Source organism: Stegostoma tigrinum, chromosome 29 (assembly GCF_030684315.1).
Source record: "Stegostoma tigrinum isolate sSteTig4 chromosome 29, sSteTig4.hap1, whole genome shotgun sequence".
Lineage (NCBI taxonomy): Eukaryota > Metazoa > Chordata > Chondrichthyes > Orectolobiformes > Stegostomatidae > Stegostoma > Stegostoma tigrinum.
Window position 1 is genome coordinate 40,783,376 of NC_081382.1, and position 14,654 is coordinate 40,798,029.

Genomic DNA, 14,654 nt, shown 5'->3' on the forward strand with positions numbered 1-14,654 from the left:
TAGGTTAGATTCCCTACAGTGTGGAAACAGGCCGTTCAGCCCAACAAGTCCACACCGCCCTTGGGAGCATCCCACCCAGGCCCATCCCCCTGTAACCCACAAACCTTTGAACACTACGGGCAATTTAGCATGGCCATTCCACATAACCCGCACATCTTTGGACTGTGGGAGGAAACCCACGCAGATACGGGGAGAATGCACAAACTCCGCACAGAGAGTTGCCTGAGGTTGGAATCGAACCCGGGTCCCTGGCGCTGTGAGGCTGCAGTGCTAACCACTGAGCCACCGTGCCACCCTGATACCAGATAATACCAGAAGTAAATCTTCAACAACTAGCCATTCTCATTCTAGTCAGTTCATTTTCCCAAACTATCTCAGATATTTTAAAAAAAGTTTGCTTCCTAATGTAATGAAATGTGTGAAGATTAATGTATATATTCACGTTAAGGTCAAAGGAACTGACAGAAATTTAGTCTGAACATCAAGTATTTGCTACAAGAACAGTACATGGTCAGAAAATACATCCACTACGAGAGGACAAAGGAAGCATACATTCAGAAAATAAGGTGTGAAGCTGGTTGAACACAACAGGCCAAGCAGCATCTCAGGAGCACAAAAGCTGACGTTTCGGGCCTAGACCCTTCATCAGAGCTCTGAAGAAGGGTCTAGCCCCGAAACGTCAGCTTTTGTGCTCCTGAGATGCTGCTTGGCCTGCTGTGTTCATCCAGCTTCACACTTTATTATCTTGGATTCTCCAGCATCTGCAGTTCCCATTATCTCTCATATATTCAGAAATAGATTTTTCAGGCTCATCAAGCAAATGACACAAGGGTGCAGATGTGCTAAACGCATCTGTATGAGGGCTATGAATGTTCTGAATCCTCTGGACACTCAACTCCTGGGAACATAATACAAGTTGCAGGAGCTCTGGATTAAATCTGTACTTGTGTGCAGACCCTGGTAATACATTTTAAACTGGTAAGAGTACATGTACTTTAAAAGCTACAAGGGACATGGAACATTAACAGCCCAAGTATCTCTCCACCTTTAATACTGCAGATGTGTTCACGTGCACAAGTTTCACTTCTGATAAAATGGTTTTCCACACTTCATTCTTAGTGTCACGATTAACAATTTCCTAAAACAAAAAAACACACAATAGGAAACACAGATTAGTAAACTCTAGCCTCGAGGTTATCGTGGTGATGGTGGCAGAAGTAAAAAACATGCGATATACAGAGAATAGCATTTAACATCCACTGCTATATCTTTCAGCGTGCTTAGAAAGCTGGCATCTCAGCAAGACTAAATAAATGATGCAACTGAAACTAATGATACCGGATCACAGTAACCAGCTTTAAACACAACACCATGTATTAGTCCTTGGGGAAATTAGTCACTGATTGCATGACCTGCAGGAAGACTAAATTTTGATGTCGTGTATGACTTACATTACAAAACTAGAAATTAAAGTGGGACCACTGGCATTTCATTAATTGTCAAAATGTTGTCAAGTTGACTTTAATAACTGTGGTGCTGGAGACTGTACAACAGAAATCTAACACCAAAACGCTATATTTTTTAAATTCAATCTCCCGGATCCTAATAATACCACGAAGACCTGATGCTCACTCTATCCTTTTTTCTGAATTATGACACCATTTACAGCACACCAGTAGGCCAATCAGCCCCACAAATATATGCTTACACTTAATGAGCCTCCTCTCAGCACATAACCCCATCCTCCTATTCTTTTCTTTCTCGTGTATTTATTAAGTTTACTCTTAAATGCATCAATTCTAGCTGTGTCAACCACTCCCTGTTGTAACAAGTTCCACATCGTAACTATTCGCTGATTAAAGAAGTTTCTGCTGTATTTCCAATTGGAATTATTAATGAATATTTTGTACTTACGGTCTCTAGTTTGGGTCTTCTCTACAAAAAAAATGATTTTCTCTCCACTTACCCGAGCATATCCTTTCATGACATTAAAGAGCTTGATCAAGCCTCCAGTCGGACTTACTTTTCATGGCCACCTCATTTCCTAAATCTTATCAGCTCTTCTCTTTTTAACGTTGCCACAAAACCAGAAGACTGTATACCTCCTAGCTCATTAGGGAGAGGGGGCTGGTAGGGGCTTATTCTGAAGGTTACCAAGCCTTGGGAGAGGGAAGAGTTAAGAATGGTAAACTCAGCTGATACGGAAATTGAATCCGTGCTGTTGGCATCACTCTGCATTGCCATCCAGCCAGCTGAGCTGACTGATCCCTTCTCTTTTACAGCATTGCTCAAAACCCTGCCTTTTCATCAATCATTGGTTATTTGTTTCATTATTTTGTGTGGCACGGTATCACTTGTTTTTTTGATAGTACTTTGGGGCATTTTACTGCGTTAAATGTGCTGTTATGAATGCAAGTTACTGCCATTGTTTTTAGGCACTGTACACTAACATTTCGGCAGTAGCCCTGAGGCCACTTTTTAAAATATCTGCAGGGGCCGTCCCTCACAAAGATTTGAAAAACACTAATCTAATATTTGACAAACTCCACTCAGTACTTACCACTTTCCACAGGTTCTGTGATGGCATCGAGATATTGTAATCAATGTAACAGGATATCTCCTGCCAATGAGGACTCATGGGAGCTGCAACATCATGCCTGAAGGCAACACAATGAATTGTCAAAAACAAATGCACTGATTATTATTTAACTTTCATTTTAAAGCAATATGAATTGAGGCGATTTAAAGGCTCAGTTGTTATCGCGACATTTCATAGCACAGTGTAGTTGATTCTAAAATAACACATGCATGAGATGCATTTTTAGCATCTTATTGTACAGTTCAATTAAGCTAATTCAGCTCTGGATTTAGGGATGAACACAGCCAAGCAAATGCAGTGCTGAAAAATATGAATGAAATATGAATATTAAAACTGACAGCTGCAAACTCCTTTTTACGTGTCACTTAAAGAAGATTCTTACAGTGATACAACAATTTCTCAACAACGAGTGCAGGAGTTTTATCCTCATATTCAGCCTAATTTACACACATATTGTGTCACCATAGTCTAACTATACCACAGGGCTACTTGCTCGTTAATGAGAGATGATCGGTGGTGGTTTACCCTGAGGCCGACCACACCTCAGGCAAAGGGTCAGATTGAAAAGGAGAGTTTTCATGGTAACCTCAACCAGAGATGGGAATTGTTATCTCACTGCTTCACAAACCAACTGTCCAGCCTACTCAGCTAAATGTGAAATCCCAATGCAACTGTATGACACAAATGATGGGGGTTACATAACAAATTAAATGGGGAACAAACAAAATAGAAATGATCAGGGATAGAAAATCGGCAGAGCTACAGGAGAAGAGCAGGGCAATGGGACAAATTGGAGAGGTCCTTTAAAGAGCTAGAACTGCCTTGATGAGCTAAAGGGCCATCATCAGTGATACAGCTATCTCCACCAAGTCTGACACATGCTTCACCAGAGACACCAAAGGAGAGACCCAACATCGGTTCTGTTTATCTGGTGAAGAGTCTATGTGCTGCTAAAAAGAAATGGGGAGTTGTTTTCTCCCACAAAATGGGTCTTTGAGTTTTAGATGCCAGAAATTAATGGCTGTGATTTCAAGCTCACTTCTGTTACAGGTCAGAGACGTGAAGAAATTTAGGTAAAGCATAACCTTAGCATACCATCATCTTGTTAAAAGAATTATGCTGAAACACAGCAAGTCCAACATCATCTAGAGGGGTGAAAGATGTTTTGGGGTTTATGTGTTTCTAACAGTTTCTACATTTACTTCAAACTTCCAGCTTTTGACTTGACTGGCTAAATATTCTGAATTAAGGTCCAATTTATACAAGAGGGCATAAGGTTTTCTGTTTAGAATTCATACTTGGGAACGAACAAACTCCATCATTCCACTGTCAAAACTGATCAACACAGTGTACAAACACAAGATAACGGGAAGTGCAAAATAACGCTAAGGTAATAGCAAGTGCTTTAAACATACGTGTTGAGGTAACGTGCTGTCATCCCATGGACAAGCTGCACAATATCACCGTGGCGAACTGGGCGAGGGGGGTTGCTGACAACAAGCTCTTGTCTGAAACAAGAAAACAGTCACATTATACAGTCCACACATTTTGGGTTAAATAATAGTAGGTTAAAGACCCCTCGAGAAGAATGCAGGATCAGGTTTAACTCCAGCCCCATCAACTCCCAACATTCAACTAGTGTGGGCCATTACGTGGGGTCCCTGCCTAGGGCTAATCTTGCACTGAGAAAAGTGAAACAGCCCTTCTGTTGCACACAATCATAGCTCCTGACCCATTTTCCTTTCATTCTCTGGATTGCAACTAATCCTCATGGCAGCAAATATGCAGCACCATCATATGATTCACCATCCAATCTCCAAACACAAGCAGAAGTTGCCATTTTGGAAAAATGTCTAAATCTCCTTAAACGCTGTCCATTTCCCAATCTGTTACCACATACTTGCCAGGGTCTTTTACAATCCACCAGTTGTTCACATCTTTAAAAGGATAGCAGGTTACCTGCTGCTGGTGGGAGCTACCTCTGCCACTGTCATACCTGCAAAAAAAAGTTACAGTTGAAGAATAGCACTTTTGACAGTGCAGCACTCCCAACAGTGCAGTATTCCCTTGTTATTGTACTGAAATGCTTTAAAGCCTCAGGTTAATCTTACATTCTTTGGGAAGGTGATATGGAAGACTGCACTATCTAATGGACAGGGTAAACACAATGGATCCAATCAGCTATTCCTGTTCTTCATTTCACATGCACCCAAAATGATGATGCCTGTAGCATTACCCACATTGAATCCTGTTCTCCCAAAACCTCTGTGCCTGTTGTGTCCTCTGTGTCTAGACCCTAAGGCCAGAGCGGAGGCCGGCGAGGGGGGGAAACGGAGACCCGGAGCAGAGGCTGGCGAGAGGGGGAAACGGAGACCCGGAGCAGAGGCTGGCGAGAGGGGGAATGGAGACCCGGAGCAGAGGCTGGCGAGAGGGGGAATGGAGACCTGGAGCAGAGGCTGGCGAGAGGGGGAATGGAGACCCGGAGCAGAGGCTGGCGAGAGGGGGAATGGAGACCCGGAGCAGAGGACGGTGAGGGGGGGGGAACAGAGACCCTGAGCGGAGGCTGGCGAGGGGGAATGAGGTCCTGGAGAAACTTTAGAGATAGTAAGAACTGCAAATGCTGGAGTCAGAGATAACAAGAGTGTGGAGCTGGAGGAACACCGGCACCTGGATTTTTTCCCTCCCAAACCCAATCTGCCTTCCATAGGGACCGCTCTCTCCACAACTGCCTCGTCTGCCCCACACTCCCCAACCAGCCCCACCACCTCCGGCACCTTTCCCTGCAACTGCAGGAAGTGCTACACCTGCCCCTACACCTCCCAACAAGGCACCATAAACACCTTTCACATTAGACAGATGTTCATTTGCACATCTGCTAATGTGGTTTACAGCATCCGCTGCTCCCAACGTGGCCTCCTCTACATTGGTGAGACCAAGCGGAAGCTCGGAGTACCTGCGCTCTGTTCACAACAAACGACAACTTCCAGCTGCGAACCACTTCAACTCCCTCCCCCACTCCCTGGGTGACATGTCCATCCTGGGCCTCCTCCAGTGTCTCAATGCCACCCAGAAACTGGAGGAGCAGCACCTTGTATTCCACCTTGGGACCCTACAACCCAATGGTCTCAATGCGGACTTTACCAATTTCAAAATCTCCCCAGACCTGCCTCATTCCATGACCAACCCTCCCCCTCATCCCCACCTCCTTGACCTGACACAACCTGTCTATCTTCTCGCTTCTATCTGCGCCTCCCACTTCATTGACCAATCCCCACCTCTCCCGACCTGCACTCACCTCTCACCATCCCACCTGCCTTCCCCAGCCTCACCCCTCATCTCAACTTATTTCTGAGCTCCCTACCCCCTCCCCCGTTTCTGCAGAAGAGTCCCGACCTGTAATGTCAGCTCTCCTGCCCCTCTGGTGCTGCTTGGCCTGCTGTGTTCCTTCAGCTCCACAGTGTGTTATATCAGAGAAACTTTACCATGGAACAGCTGAGAGTGAGCGTGGAGTGGAATGAAGGCTTGGAGCGGAACGGGGACAGTTGTTGGAATGGGGTGCGGGCAGTCAGACCATGTGGAAGCCTCTGCACTCAGCTACTGCAATGTATTGTTTATCTGTCATTGTAGTCATATTAACCAATTACTATTCTTTTCACGAGGACACATTCCTGTAAAGTAATACAACTAGGTGCTTGTACTTTAGATGGTGCCATAAGAGGCAACATTGTAAAACTTTTCACTGTACCCCATACATCTGTACTTGAATATTTGTGACGATAAAAGATGTTCTCAATTCTATTCTAAGTCCTGGATAACCCTGCACTAAACCTCTCTATCTTTATGTTTTGTCAAACCTCCTTTGTGCTCAATTTTGTTTGGTAACACTCTTACAAATCACATTGGAATGTTTTATTATATGAAATATTATTTAGAAATGAAATTGTGTCATTATAATTGTGGTCAAAAATATAACATTGCTGACAAGGTTCACAGCATATCGATGACAGGTTCCAGCTCTGCGCTGTTGCAGTAATTGTACATACAAACCACTGGGTACTATTTGTCCTAGAGTCTATAAGACCTTCCAAACCTGCAACTCCCCAGTGAACATAAGTGCACAGTGCACCCAGAAGCCATAAATATAATGACTTTTAAAACTTTGTTCATGGGTATGGGGCGTGTCTGGCTGGGTTCTCCCTAATTGCCCTGGAGAAGGTGGTAGTGAGCTGCCTTGTTGAACTGCTGCTGGCCTTGGTACATAAGAACAGCCAGAGTACTGATAGGGAGGAAAGTCCAGGATTAACCCAGCAACTATAAAGGAATGGCCAATATAGTGTAAAGTCAGGGTGATGCGTGGCTTGGAATGGAACATACAGATGGTTAATGTGTCACACGAATCTCTACCTGATGGGGTACATGTTCTTGTGGGAATGCAGCCAGCAGGGAACAGGTTTGCTCCAAACATTCCGCAGAGTAATCTGGGAACCATATGCTATTTCAAGAGGTTGACCTTGGGTGATCCTTGCAAGTCCACCCTATAAAGGAAATCAAGTACAATTTTCTCATCTACTTGGGAAATGACATTTGAATAAAACATATACTTGATTAATACTTATGCTCGTGAAGGTAAGGAATATCAACTATTTGGTGCAGATTGTTTCTGCATTCCTCCCTACCACAGTCTGGCCCAACCCTAACACTAACCCTATCGCAGGCCCAAGTTCTCTACTGGCATTCTTCTTTCCTGAAACTGCTTATAGTTCTACAGTTGATCTCAGATTCCTCACTACTGTGGTCCTTCTCATGCTAACCTTGATCAGGAACACTGGCAAACTGTTCAAACAAAGGCCTTTGGAACTCATCTCTTGTATAGGAGTTACCAACATGGCTTGGCATCAACTGCAGGAACTCGTCTCCCTCCTCCAGTAGGAGGAGGCAGTGAAGCCACCATCTATGGTGTTCTGACTTCTGGCTGACCAGAACTACTTATGGAAGATAATTATGAAAGATAAAGTAATGCCATTAACTAAATCACAGTAAGGTATCCTGTAGCTGAACAGAATCATTGACATATCAGTTCCCAATTGCACTATGGAAGGAGGTGGCCATTCTGCCCATTGTGTTTATGGTGGCTGAAAATTGAGCTATCCAGCTTAATCCACTTTCCAGCTCCTAGGCTCACAGTATGTTATAACACTTCATGTACATATCAAAATGTATCAAACAAAAATGTATTAAAGGTTTTTGCATCTACCTTTCGTGCAACAACCTCCAGATGCCACTATCCTTGGGGTGAAAAGATCTCTCAACTAGCCTTTCTACCAATTATTTGAAATTTAGACCTGCTTCCTTTTTTGGGGGTGGGGATGTTAATGTTTCCACTGTACTCCATTCAGTTCTCCCATAATTTTAGACATCTGAATTAAATGTCCCCTCAGCCTCCGCTGTCTAAAGGAAAACAACCCCAGTCTACCCTATTCTTCTGTCACAACTACCATGATCCATTCCTGCAAGATCCTCATGAATCTCCTCTGTACTCTCTTCATTGTAAAGACATCCTTCCTATAATGTGGTGACCAGAACTGTATATAAAACTCTGCAATGAAACAAGCATTTTATACAGTTCTACCATAACTTCCCTGATCTTATATTTTATGCCTTTGACAAATACGGAAAGCATAAAATAAAATGCTGCAATTATAACCTGGAACTCTTTCTGAGTTTCATTAGTCAACAAGAAAATTGGAAAAATGTTTGAGTTTAACCTTCCTTTTAGCATTGGGATCAACTAATCTTTGGTGTTGCTCAGTGCTTAATCAGACCTGATAATGTGAGTGCATCCTAGAGCTAAAGTGAACTGTGAATGTAAGGAGATGTACAGCTGGATGAACACAGCAGGCCAAGCAGCATCAGAGGAGTAGAAAGGCTGACTTTTCGGGCCTAGACTCTTCTTCAGAATTTGTGAAGGAGAGTCTAGGCCCGAAATGCCAGCCTTCCTGCTCCTCTGATGCTGCTTGGCCTGCTGTGTTCATCCAGCTCTACACCTGGTATCTCAGATTTTCCAGCATCTGCAGTTCCTGCTATCTCTGTGAATGTAAGGACACTTGAAAAATTCTTCAAGCAATCTGATCAATGTTTTTTTATCCTGTGAATTTCAAATCCTGCCAAGATTGAGTTTTGGAACCATTTTGCTTACATGGCATTCATCAATGAGAATGAAACACACAAGGCCAGTTTGATAAACAGAATTAACTGAACATTTTCTCATGAAATAGGAAAAAACATGCTCAGGATCATTAGTGGTGTCACGTCAGCCCACAATAACATTTCAAACTCACATGAATTCCCTTCTTTTCCTCCGGCCCCTATTACTGCTTCCAATCACCTGTGCTCTTCACTTCCTTTTAGTTATAGAGTTACACAGTATGGAAACAGACCCTTCGGTCCAATTCACCCACATCGACCAGACATTCCAATCTGACCTAATCCCATTTGCCTGCCAGCATTTGGCCCATAAGTCTCTAAACCCTTCCTATTCACGCACCCACCTGATGCCTTTTAAACATTCTAGTTGTGCCTGGTTTCACCACTTCCTCTGGCAGCTCGTCCCATACACGCACCACCCTCGGCATGAAAATGTTGTACCCTCAACAGCTTTTTAAATCTTTCCCTTCTCACCTTAAACCCGCGTCCTGTAGCTTTGGAATCCCCTACCCTGGAGAAAAGACCTTGGCTCTTCACCCTGTCCATGCCCCTCATGATTTTATAAACCATTTTAAGTCATCCTTCAGTCTCTGACGCTCCGGGGAAAATGGCTCCAGCCTATTCAGCCTCTCCCTGTAGCTCAAACCCTCCAGTCCCAACAACATCCTTGTATATCTTTTCTGGGCCCTCTCAAGTTTAACATCCTTCCTGCAGCAGGGAGACCAGAACTGAGCGCAGTATTCCAAAAGTGGTCTAACCAATGTCGGGACAGCTGCAACATGACATCCCAAATTCTATACTCAAAATGTTATGAACAATGAAGGGAAACGTGCCAAAGGCCGCCTTCATCACCCTGTCTACCTGTGATTCCACTTTCAAGGAACAATGCCCCTGCACCTGTAGGTCTCTTTTCTCAATAACACTCCCCAGGGCCCTATGATTAACTATGTAAGTTCTGCCCTACCAAAATGCAATATCTTACATTTATCTCAATTAAACTCCATCCAGTCTGGGTTCAGTGTTGTTGGGGGAAATTCTCCCTGTAAGTGCATGCATGGCTGCTCAGTAGCTGTGAAACTCTGCACACACTATCATCCTTCACTGTACACTTCCACTCTGGTTGAAATTTAACAGCTCAGACTACTCAGAAGTCTATGCAAAAGCAACAAAAATTAAAGGGATCACTGACGAAGGGGAATAGGTGGCAAAATGGAGTAATCAAATCAGTTGTGATTTTATCCAATCGAGGAGCACGTTCAAAGACCAAGTGGCCTATGTCTGTTCCTAATTCAGGAGGAGTCCATTCAGCTCATTGCTCTGCCATTCAATTAGATCATGTTGTTTATCCACTAATCCTACTATCCAGTGTTTGTAAACATGAATGCATGTTTTTTTTTAAGCTTCTCTTTCTGCTCCTTACCAGAAGCTTTAATGAAAATGTCAACTGATGCTCCGATACTGCTGCTCAGCATGTATGCTCTTACCTCCAGACTGGCTTGGAACGTACTTGTCATTATTTGATCATGTGGTCCAGAGCGGTATAACAAAGTTAGGTGGACGTAGAAGAATCCCAGATACAGGATTACTGGGAGGACTAACAGTGCACACACCCTCGCCAGCACATGGCAGAGTACTGTGACCTGCAAGTGGATTTTGAGGAAATTACGAAGCTTTAAATCTGATGACCATCCAAACCCCATCACAAAAATTAAGACAATTGTTGAAGTCAAATTACAAATAATGCAATCGGCTAGCCAGTTTTCTCAAATCTACAATGCAAAGACAGCAAACCTGCAGTTCCATTTTTAGGCTCACAGCCCTGCTTTAACTGCTCAATTCTAATTCTGGCGATAAGTAGACAACATTTATTAAAAGATATAACTGAGGGCTTGGAACACTTTTGGCTGGTTAAAATAAAACGGACACATCACGGGAATGGGAAGAATTCCATGACAGACTTATGAGAACAGTGGGTATTGGTTACAATATTGTAGAGTCTGAAAACACATTTGAACCCTGTCAATCAATGCAATCCCTCTGAACAGTGGACTGTCACAGTGGTAATATCATGAGATCGCAGTAATATTTAATCCTTTACCTCCATACTACACTTTAGTGGCTAGTTTGAATGAGTCTCAAAAAACAAACTCGCTCAACTCTTCTTCAGAAATCTGGAGACTCTTCTCCAGAAGCGAGGGGCAACTACAGTTGTAATCAGTATCTTAAGGAGACTTTTATCATCTGGAGGCCAAGATTTACAAGCAGTTACAACAGCCGTGTAATATGGATGCAGCTACAATTCTGAAGTAGCGCAGCATTTCCACTACAGGATGAGTAATCCAGAGGCCTGAGCTAAAAGATCTGGAGCCAGGAGTTTTAAATCCCACCACAACAGCTGAGGAGTTTAAATTGAGTTAAAATTAAAAAAAAATCTGGAATAAAAAGCTCCGCATCAGTAATTGAGACCATGAAACAGGTTGTTGTGAAAATCCATTGGTTTACTAATATTGTTCGGGGAAACCTGCTAATTTTATCCAGTCTGGCTGATGTGGCTCTAGACTTACAGCAATGTGGTTGACTCATAACTGCAGACTTAACCAGACACACAGTTGCCTAGGTAATAAAATGTGAGGCTAGGTGAACACAGCAGGCCCAGCAGCATCTCAGGAGCACAAAAGCTGACGTTTCGGGCCTAGACCCTTCATCAGAGAGGGGGACGGGGTGAGGGTTCTGGAATAAATAGGAAGAGAGGGGGAGGCGGACCAAAGATGGGGAGAAAAGAAGATAGGTGGAGAGGAGAGTATAGGTGCGGAGGTAGGGAGGGGATAGGTCAGTCCAGGGAAGACGGACAGGTCAAGGAGGTAGGATGAGGTTAGTAGGTAGGAGATGGAGGTGCGGCTTGTGGTGGGAGGAAGGGATGGGTGAGAGGAAGAACAGGTTAGGGAGGCAGAGACAGGCTCGGCTGGTTTTGGGATCCAGTGGGTGGAGGGGAAGAGCTGGGCTGGTTGTGTGGTGCAGTGGGGGGAGGGGACAAACTGGGCTGGTTTAGGGATGTGGTGGGGGAAAGGGGAGATTTTGAAGTTCGAGAAGTCCACATTGATACCATTGGGCTGCAGGGTTCCCAAGCGGAATATGAGTTGCTGTTCCTGCAACCTTCGGGTGGCATCATTGTGGCACTGCAGGAGGCCCATGATGGACACGTCATCTAAAAATTGGACAATTGCCTACGGATGGACAATAAAAGCCGGCCTTGACAATAAAGCCCACATCCTGTGGATGAGTTGGAGAGAATTGCTGAATGTGTCATTTAGATTACTTGTCTTTGGGGTGTACATACGCACTGACTTTAAATAATGGCCCCAGTCAGCAGCAAACACTACAACCGTTGTCCAGTTTCCCTGCAGGGTCTGTTGCTAGGGTAAATTAGTCAGAAATCTGTCACAGGATTGCAAAACAACCGTTCGTTACATTGCTTGCATGTGTTTCCAACTGTGGGAGGAACCAATTTGCAACCAAGTGCTCATTTGCAGAGAAACAAACATCTTTTCAGACAAGAGCACAAACAGCACTAACGTGCTCACATGGCTGTTTGTGGGACTACACGGTGCGTAAATTGGTTGCCGTATTTGAGCAGTGACAATGCAAAAGAGATGTATTTTGTTGTCTGTTAAGCACTTTGGGGCTTCCGGTAATTATGGAAGGAATTGCAACATTCTTTGCTTTCAACCTTTTAATCCCCGACAGGACATGCCTGCTGACAGCAATCAGACTCTGTGGCCTCAATAGAACATTACTTTAACAAATTACGAATGTTATCTTTGCATTTTTGACATATTACTCTTGTCCTTACCCTCTGAAATACTGCAGCAGTGCCAAGGCATCAGCCAGTAAAGATGTGTAATCAAGCTTCAAACTCATCAACCAGTTTACATCTCAGAAAAACTTTGTGTTCCAAGGTAAATTAACGTCAACATCACAGATACTTACATTGGATAATGATGTATCACCAATTATCTGCCAGGTATGTACTCCAGCAATAGCCAATAGAAGCAGATAAGTGAACAAGCCCATATATTTGACCCTGTCAACATAAAGTCAAATTCAACAACGGACCAGTCTTCAGAAAGTTTAAGCTTATTCTTTTAATCAAGCTAATAACAGAGAATCTAAGTTTTAAATCTGAACAAATAACTACACAAGATAGAAGATGTGGCAGTGCTCATGGTCCAGGACAGGTGATGTTTTGTTGAACTTTCTGAAGAATCAGGACTGAGTCAGAAATAAAAGCAGTGGTAGGTGCAGAAAGGGCCGTTAGTTCCGGACAAAGATTCAGGAGGTTGATTATGCACCAGGCATAGACAGGGTTAGAAAACAGCTGAAGAGGACAGGCTCAAAGAGTTTTTACTCATTTATGCATGGGACATGGGCATCACCGGTTGGGCCAAAATTTATTACTCATCCCTAATTGCCCTTGAAGGTGGTCTTGAGCTGCCTTCTTGAACCACTGTAGTCCATGCGTGGTAGGTGGACCCACAATGATAATTGGGAAGGAATTCCACATATTTGACCCAATACCACTGAAGAACAATGATATTGTGTTCAATTCTGGTCTCCCTGCTGTAGAAGAGATGTTGCGAAACTTAAAAGGGTTCAGAAAAGATTTACAAAGATTGCTGCCAGGGCTGGAGAGTTTGAGCTATAGGGAGACGTTGAATAGGCTGGGGCTTTTTTCCCTGGAGCGTTACAGGCTGAGGAGGTGACGCTATAGAAGTTTATAAAATCATAAGGGGCATGGATAGGGTAAATAGCCAAGATCTTTTCCCTAGGGTGGGGGAATCCAAAACTAGGCGGCAAGTAGGACTAGATTAATTTAGGATATCTGGTTGGCAAGGACAAATGGGACCAAAGGGCTTGTTTTTGTGCTGCACATCTCTACGACTATAGTTCCAAGTCAGGATAGTTTGTTGATTTGAGGGGAACTTGCAGGGGGTGGTGTTCCCATGTATCTGCTGCCCTCATCTTTCTAGATGGTAGTGGTTGTGGATTTGGAATGTGCTGCCTAGGACCAGAATTTCTGTAACACATCTTGAGGATGGTACACACTATTGCTACTGAGGATTGGTGGTGGAGGGATTGGATATTTACGTATGTCATGCCAGTCATGCTAGGATATTCCCATTCTAACACAGGAAGTTTTAGAAGTGAGCTAATAGAGGTTCTTAAGACAGTGAGAGGTTTAATGGGGTAGACAGAGAAAAACTATTTCTGCTGGTGAGTGGGTCTGTAATCCAAGGTTATAAATTTAAGGTCATTGGCTAAAGATTTAGAGGTGAGATTAAGAAAAATTTGTTCAGAGTCATCAGGATCAGGAACAATATAGCAACAGATCTGGTGAAAGTTGAATCCAGCAATAACGTTAAAATGGAGCTGGATTGATATTGGAGAGATGGGAAATTTACAGGGTAAAGGACATAAAGCAGGAGTGTGGAAACAAGCACTAGTCGCTCTTTCAAAAAGCCAGAAATGACAAAGCAAATAGCTTCCTTCTGAGCTGCAAGTCTTAGTATTCTATGAAAAGCTCAAGACTTTATAATAAGCAGGAAGAGAATGTTCAGGACTGGGAACCCAAGCTGAACCATCGATTCATTTTAAAAACAAAATCTCAGTGAGTACAGAGCCCAAGCGGAGGACCCATAAATGTCACCAAGGCTGAGAACTACCACTCACCACAGACATTGGTACTAATTTTATCACATTTCTGGTATTCTTAGGTCAACAATCCCCCAGGTTTACAAAAGGACAGTCCAAATCCCCATTTCTACTTCCTCACCTGATTCTTAAGCTGGTTAAA

General features: G+C 43.5%; 1 protein-coding gene across 4 annotated transcripts in view; it reads right to left on the reverse strand.

The window, feature by feature from the left end:
• The window catches only part of pomt1 (protein-O-mannosyltransferase 1), a 42,729-nt gene that overhangs the window by 12,299 nt on the left and 15,776 nt on the right, over positions 1-14,654 (reverse strand). For all 4 annotated transcript variants that reach the window (XM_048559020.2, XM_048559018.2, XM_048559019.1 and 1 more), the window contains 7 exons: positions 12,791-12,884; positions 10,288-10,443; positions 7,004-7,134; positions 4,500-4,595; positions 4,015-4,107; positions 2,561-2,657; positions 1,046-1,138 (listed from right to left, as the gene is read on the reverse strand). In XM_048559020.2, the coding sequence (XP_048414977.1) occupies positions 1,046-1,138; positions 2,561-2,657; positions 4,015-4,107; positions 4,500-4,595; positions 7,004-7,134; positions 10,288-10,443; positions 12,791-12,884 (760 nt within the window). The remainder of the gene's footprint in view (positions 1-1,045; positions 1,139-2,560; positions 2,658-4,014; positions 4,108-4,499; positions 4,596-7,003; positions 7,135-10,287; positions 10,444-12,790; positions 12,885-14,654) is intronic.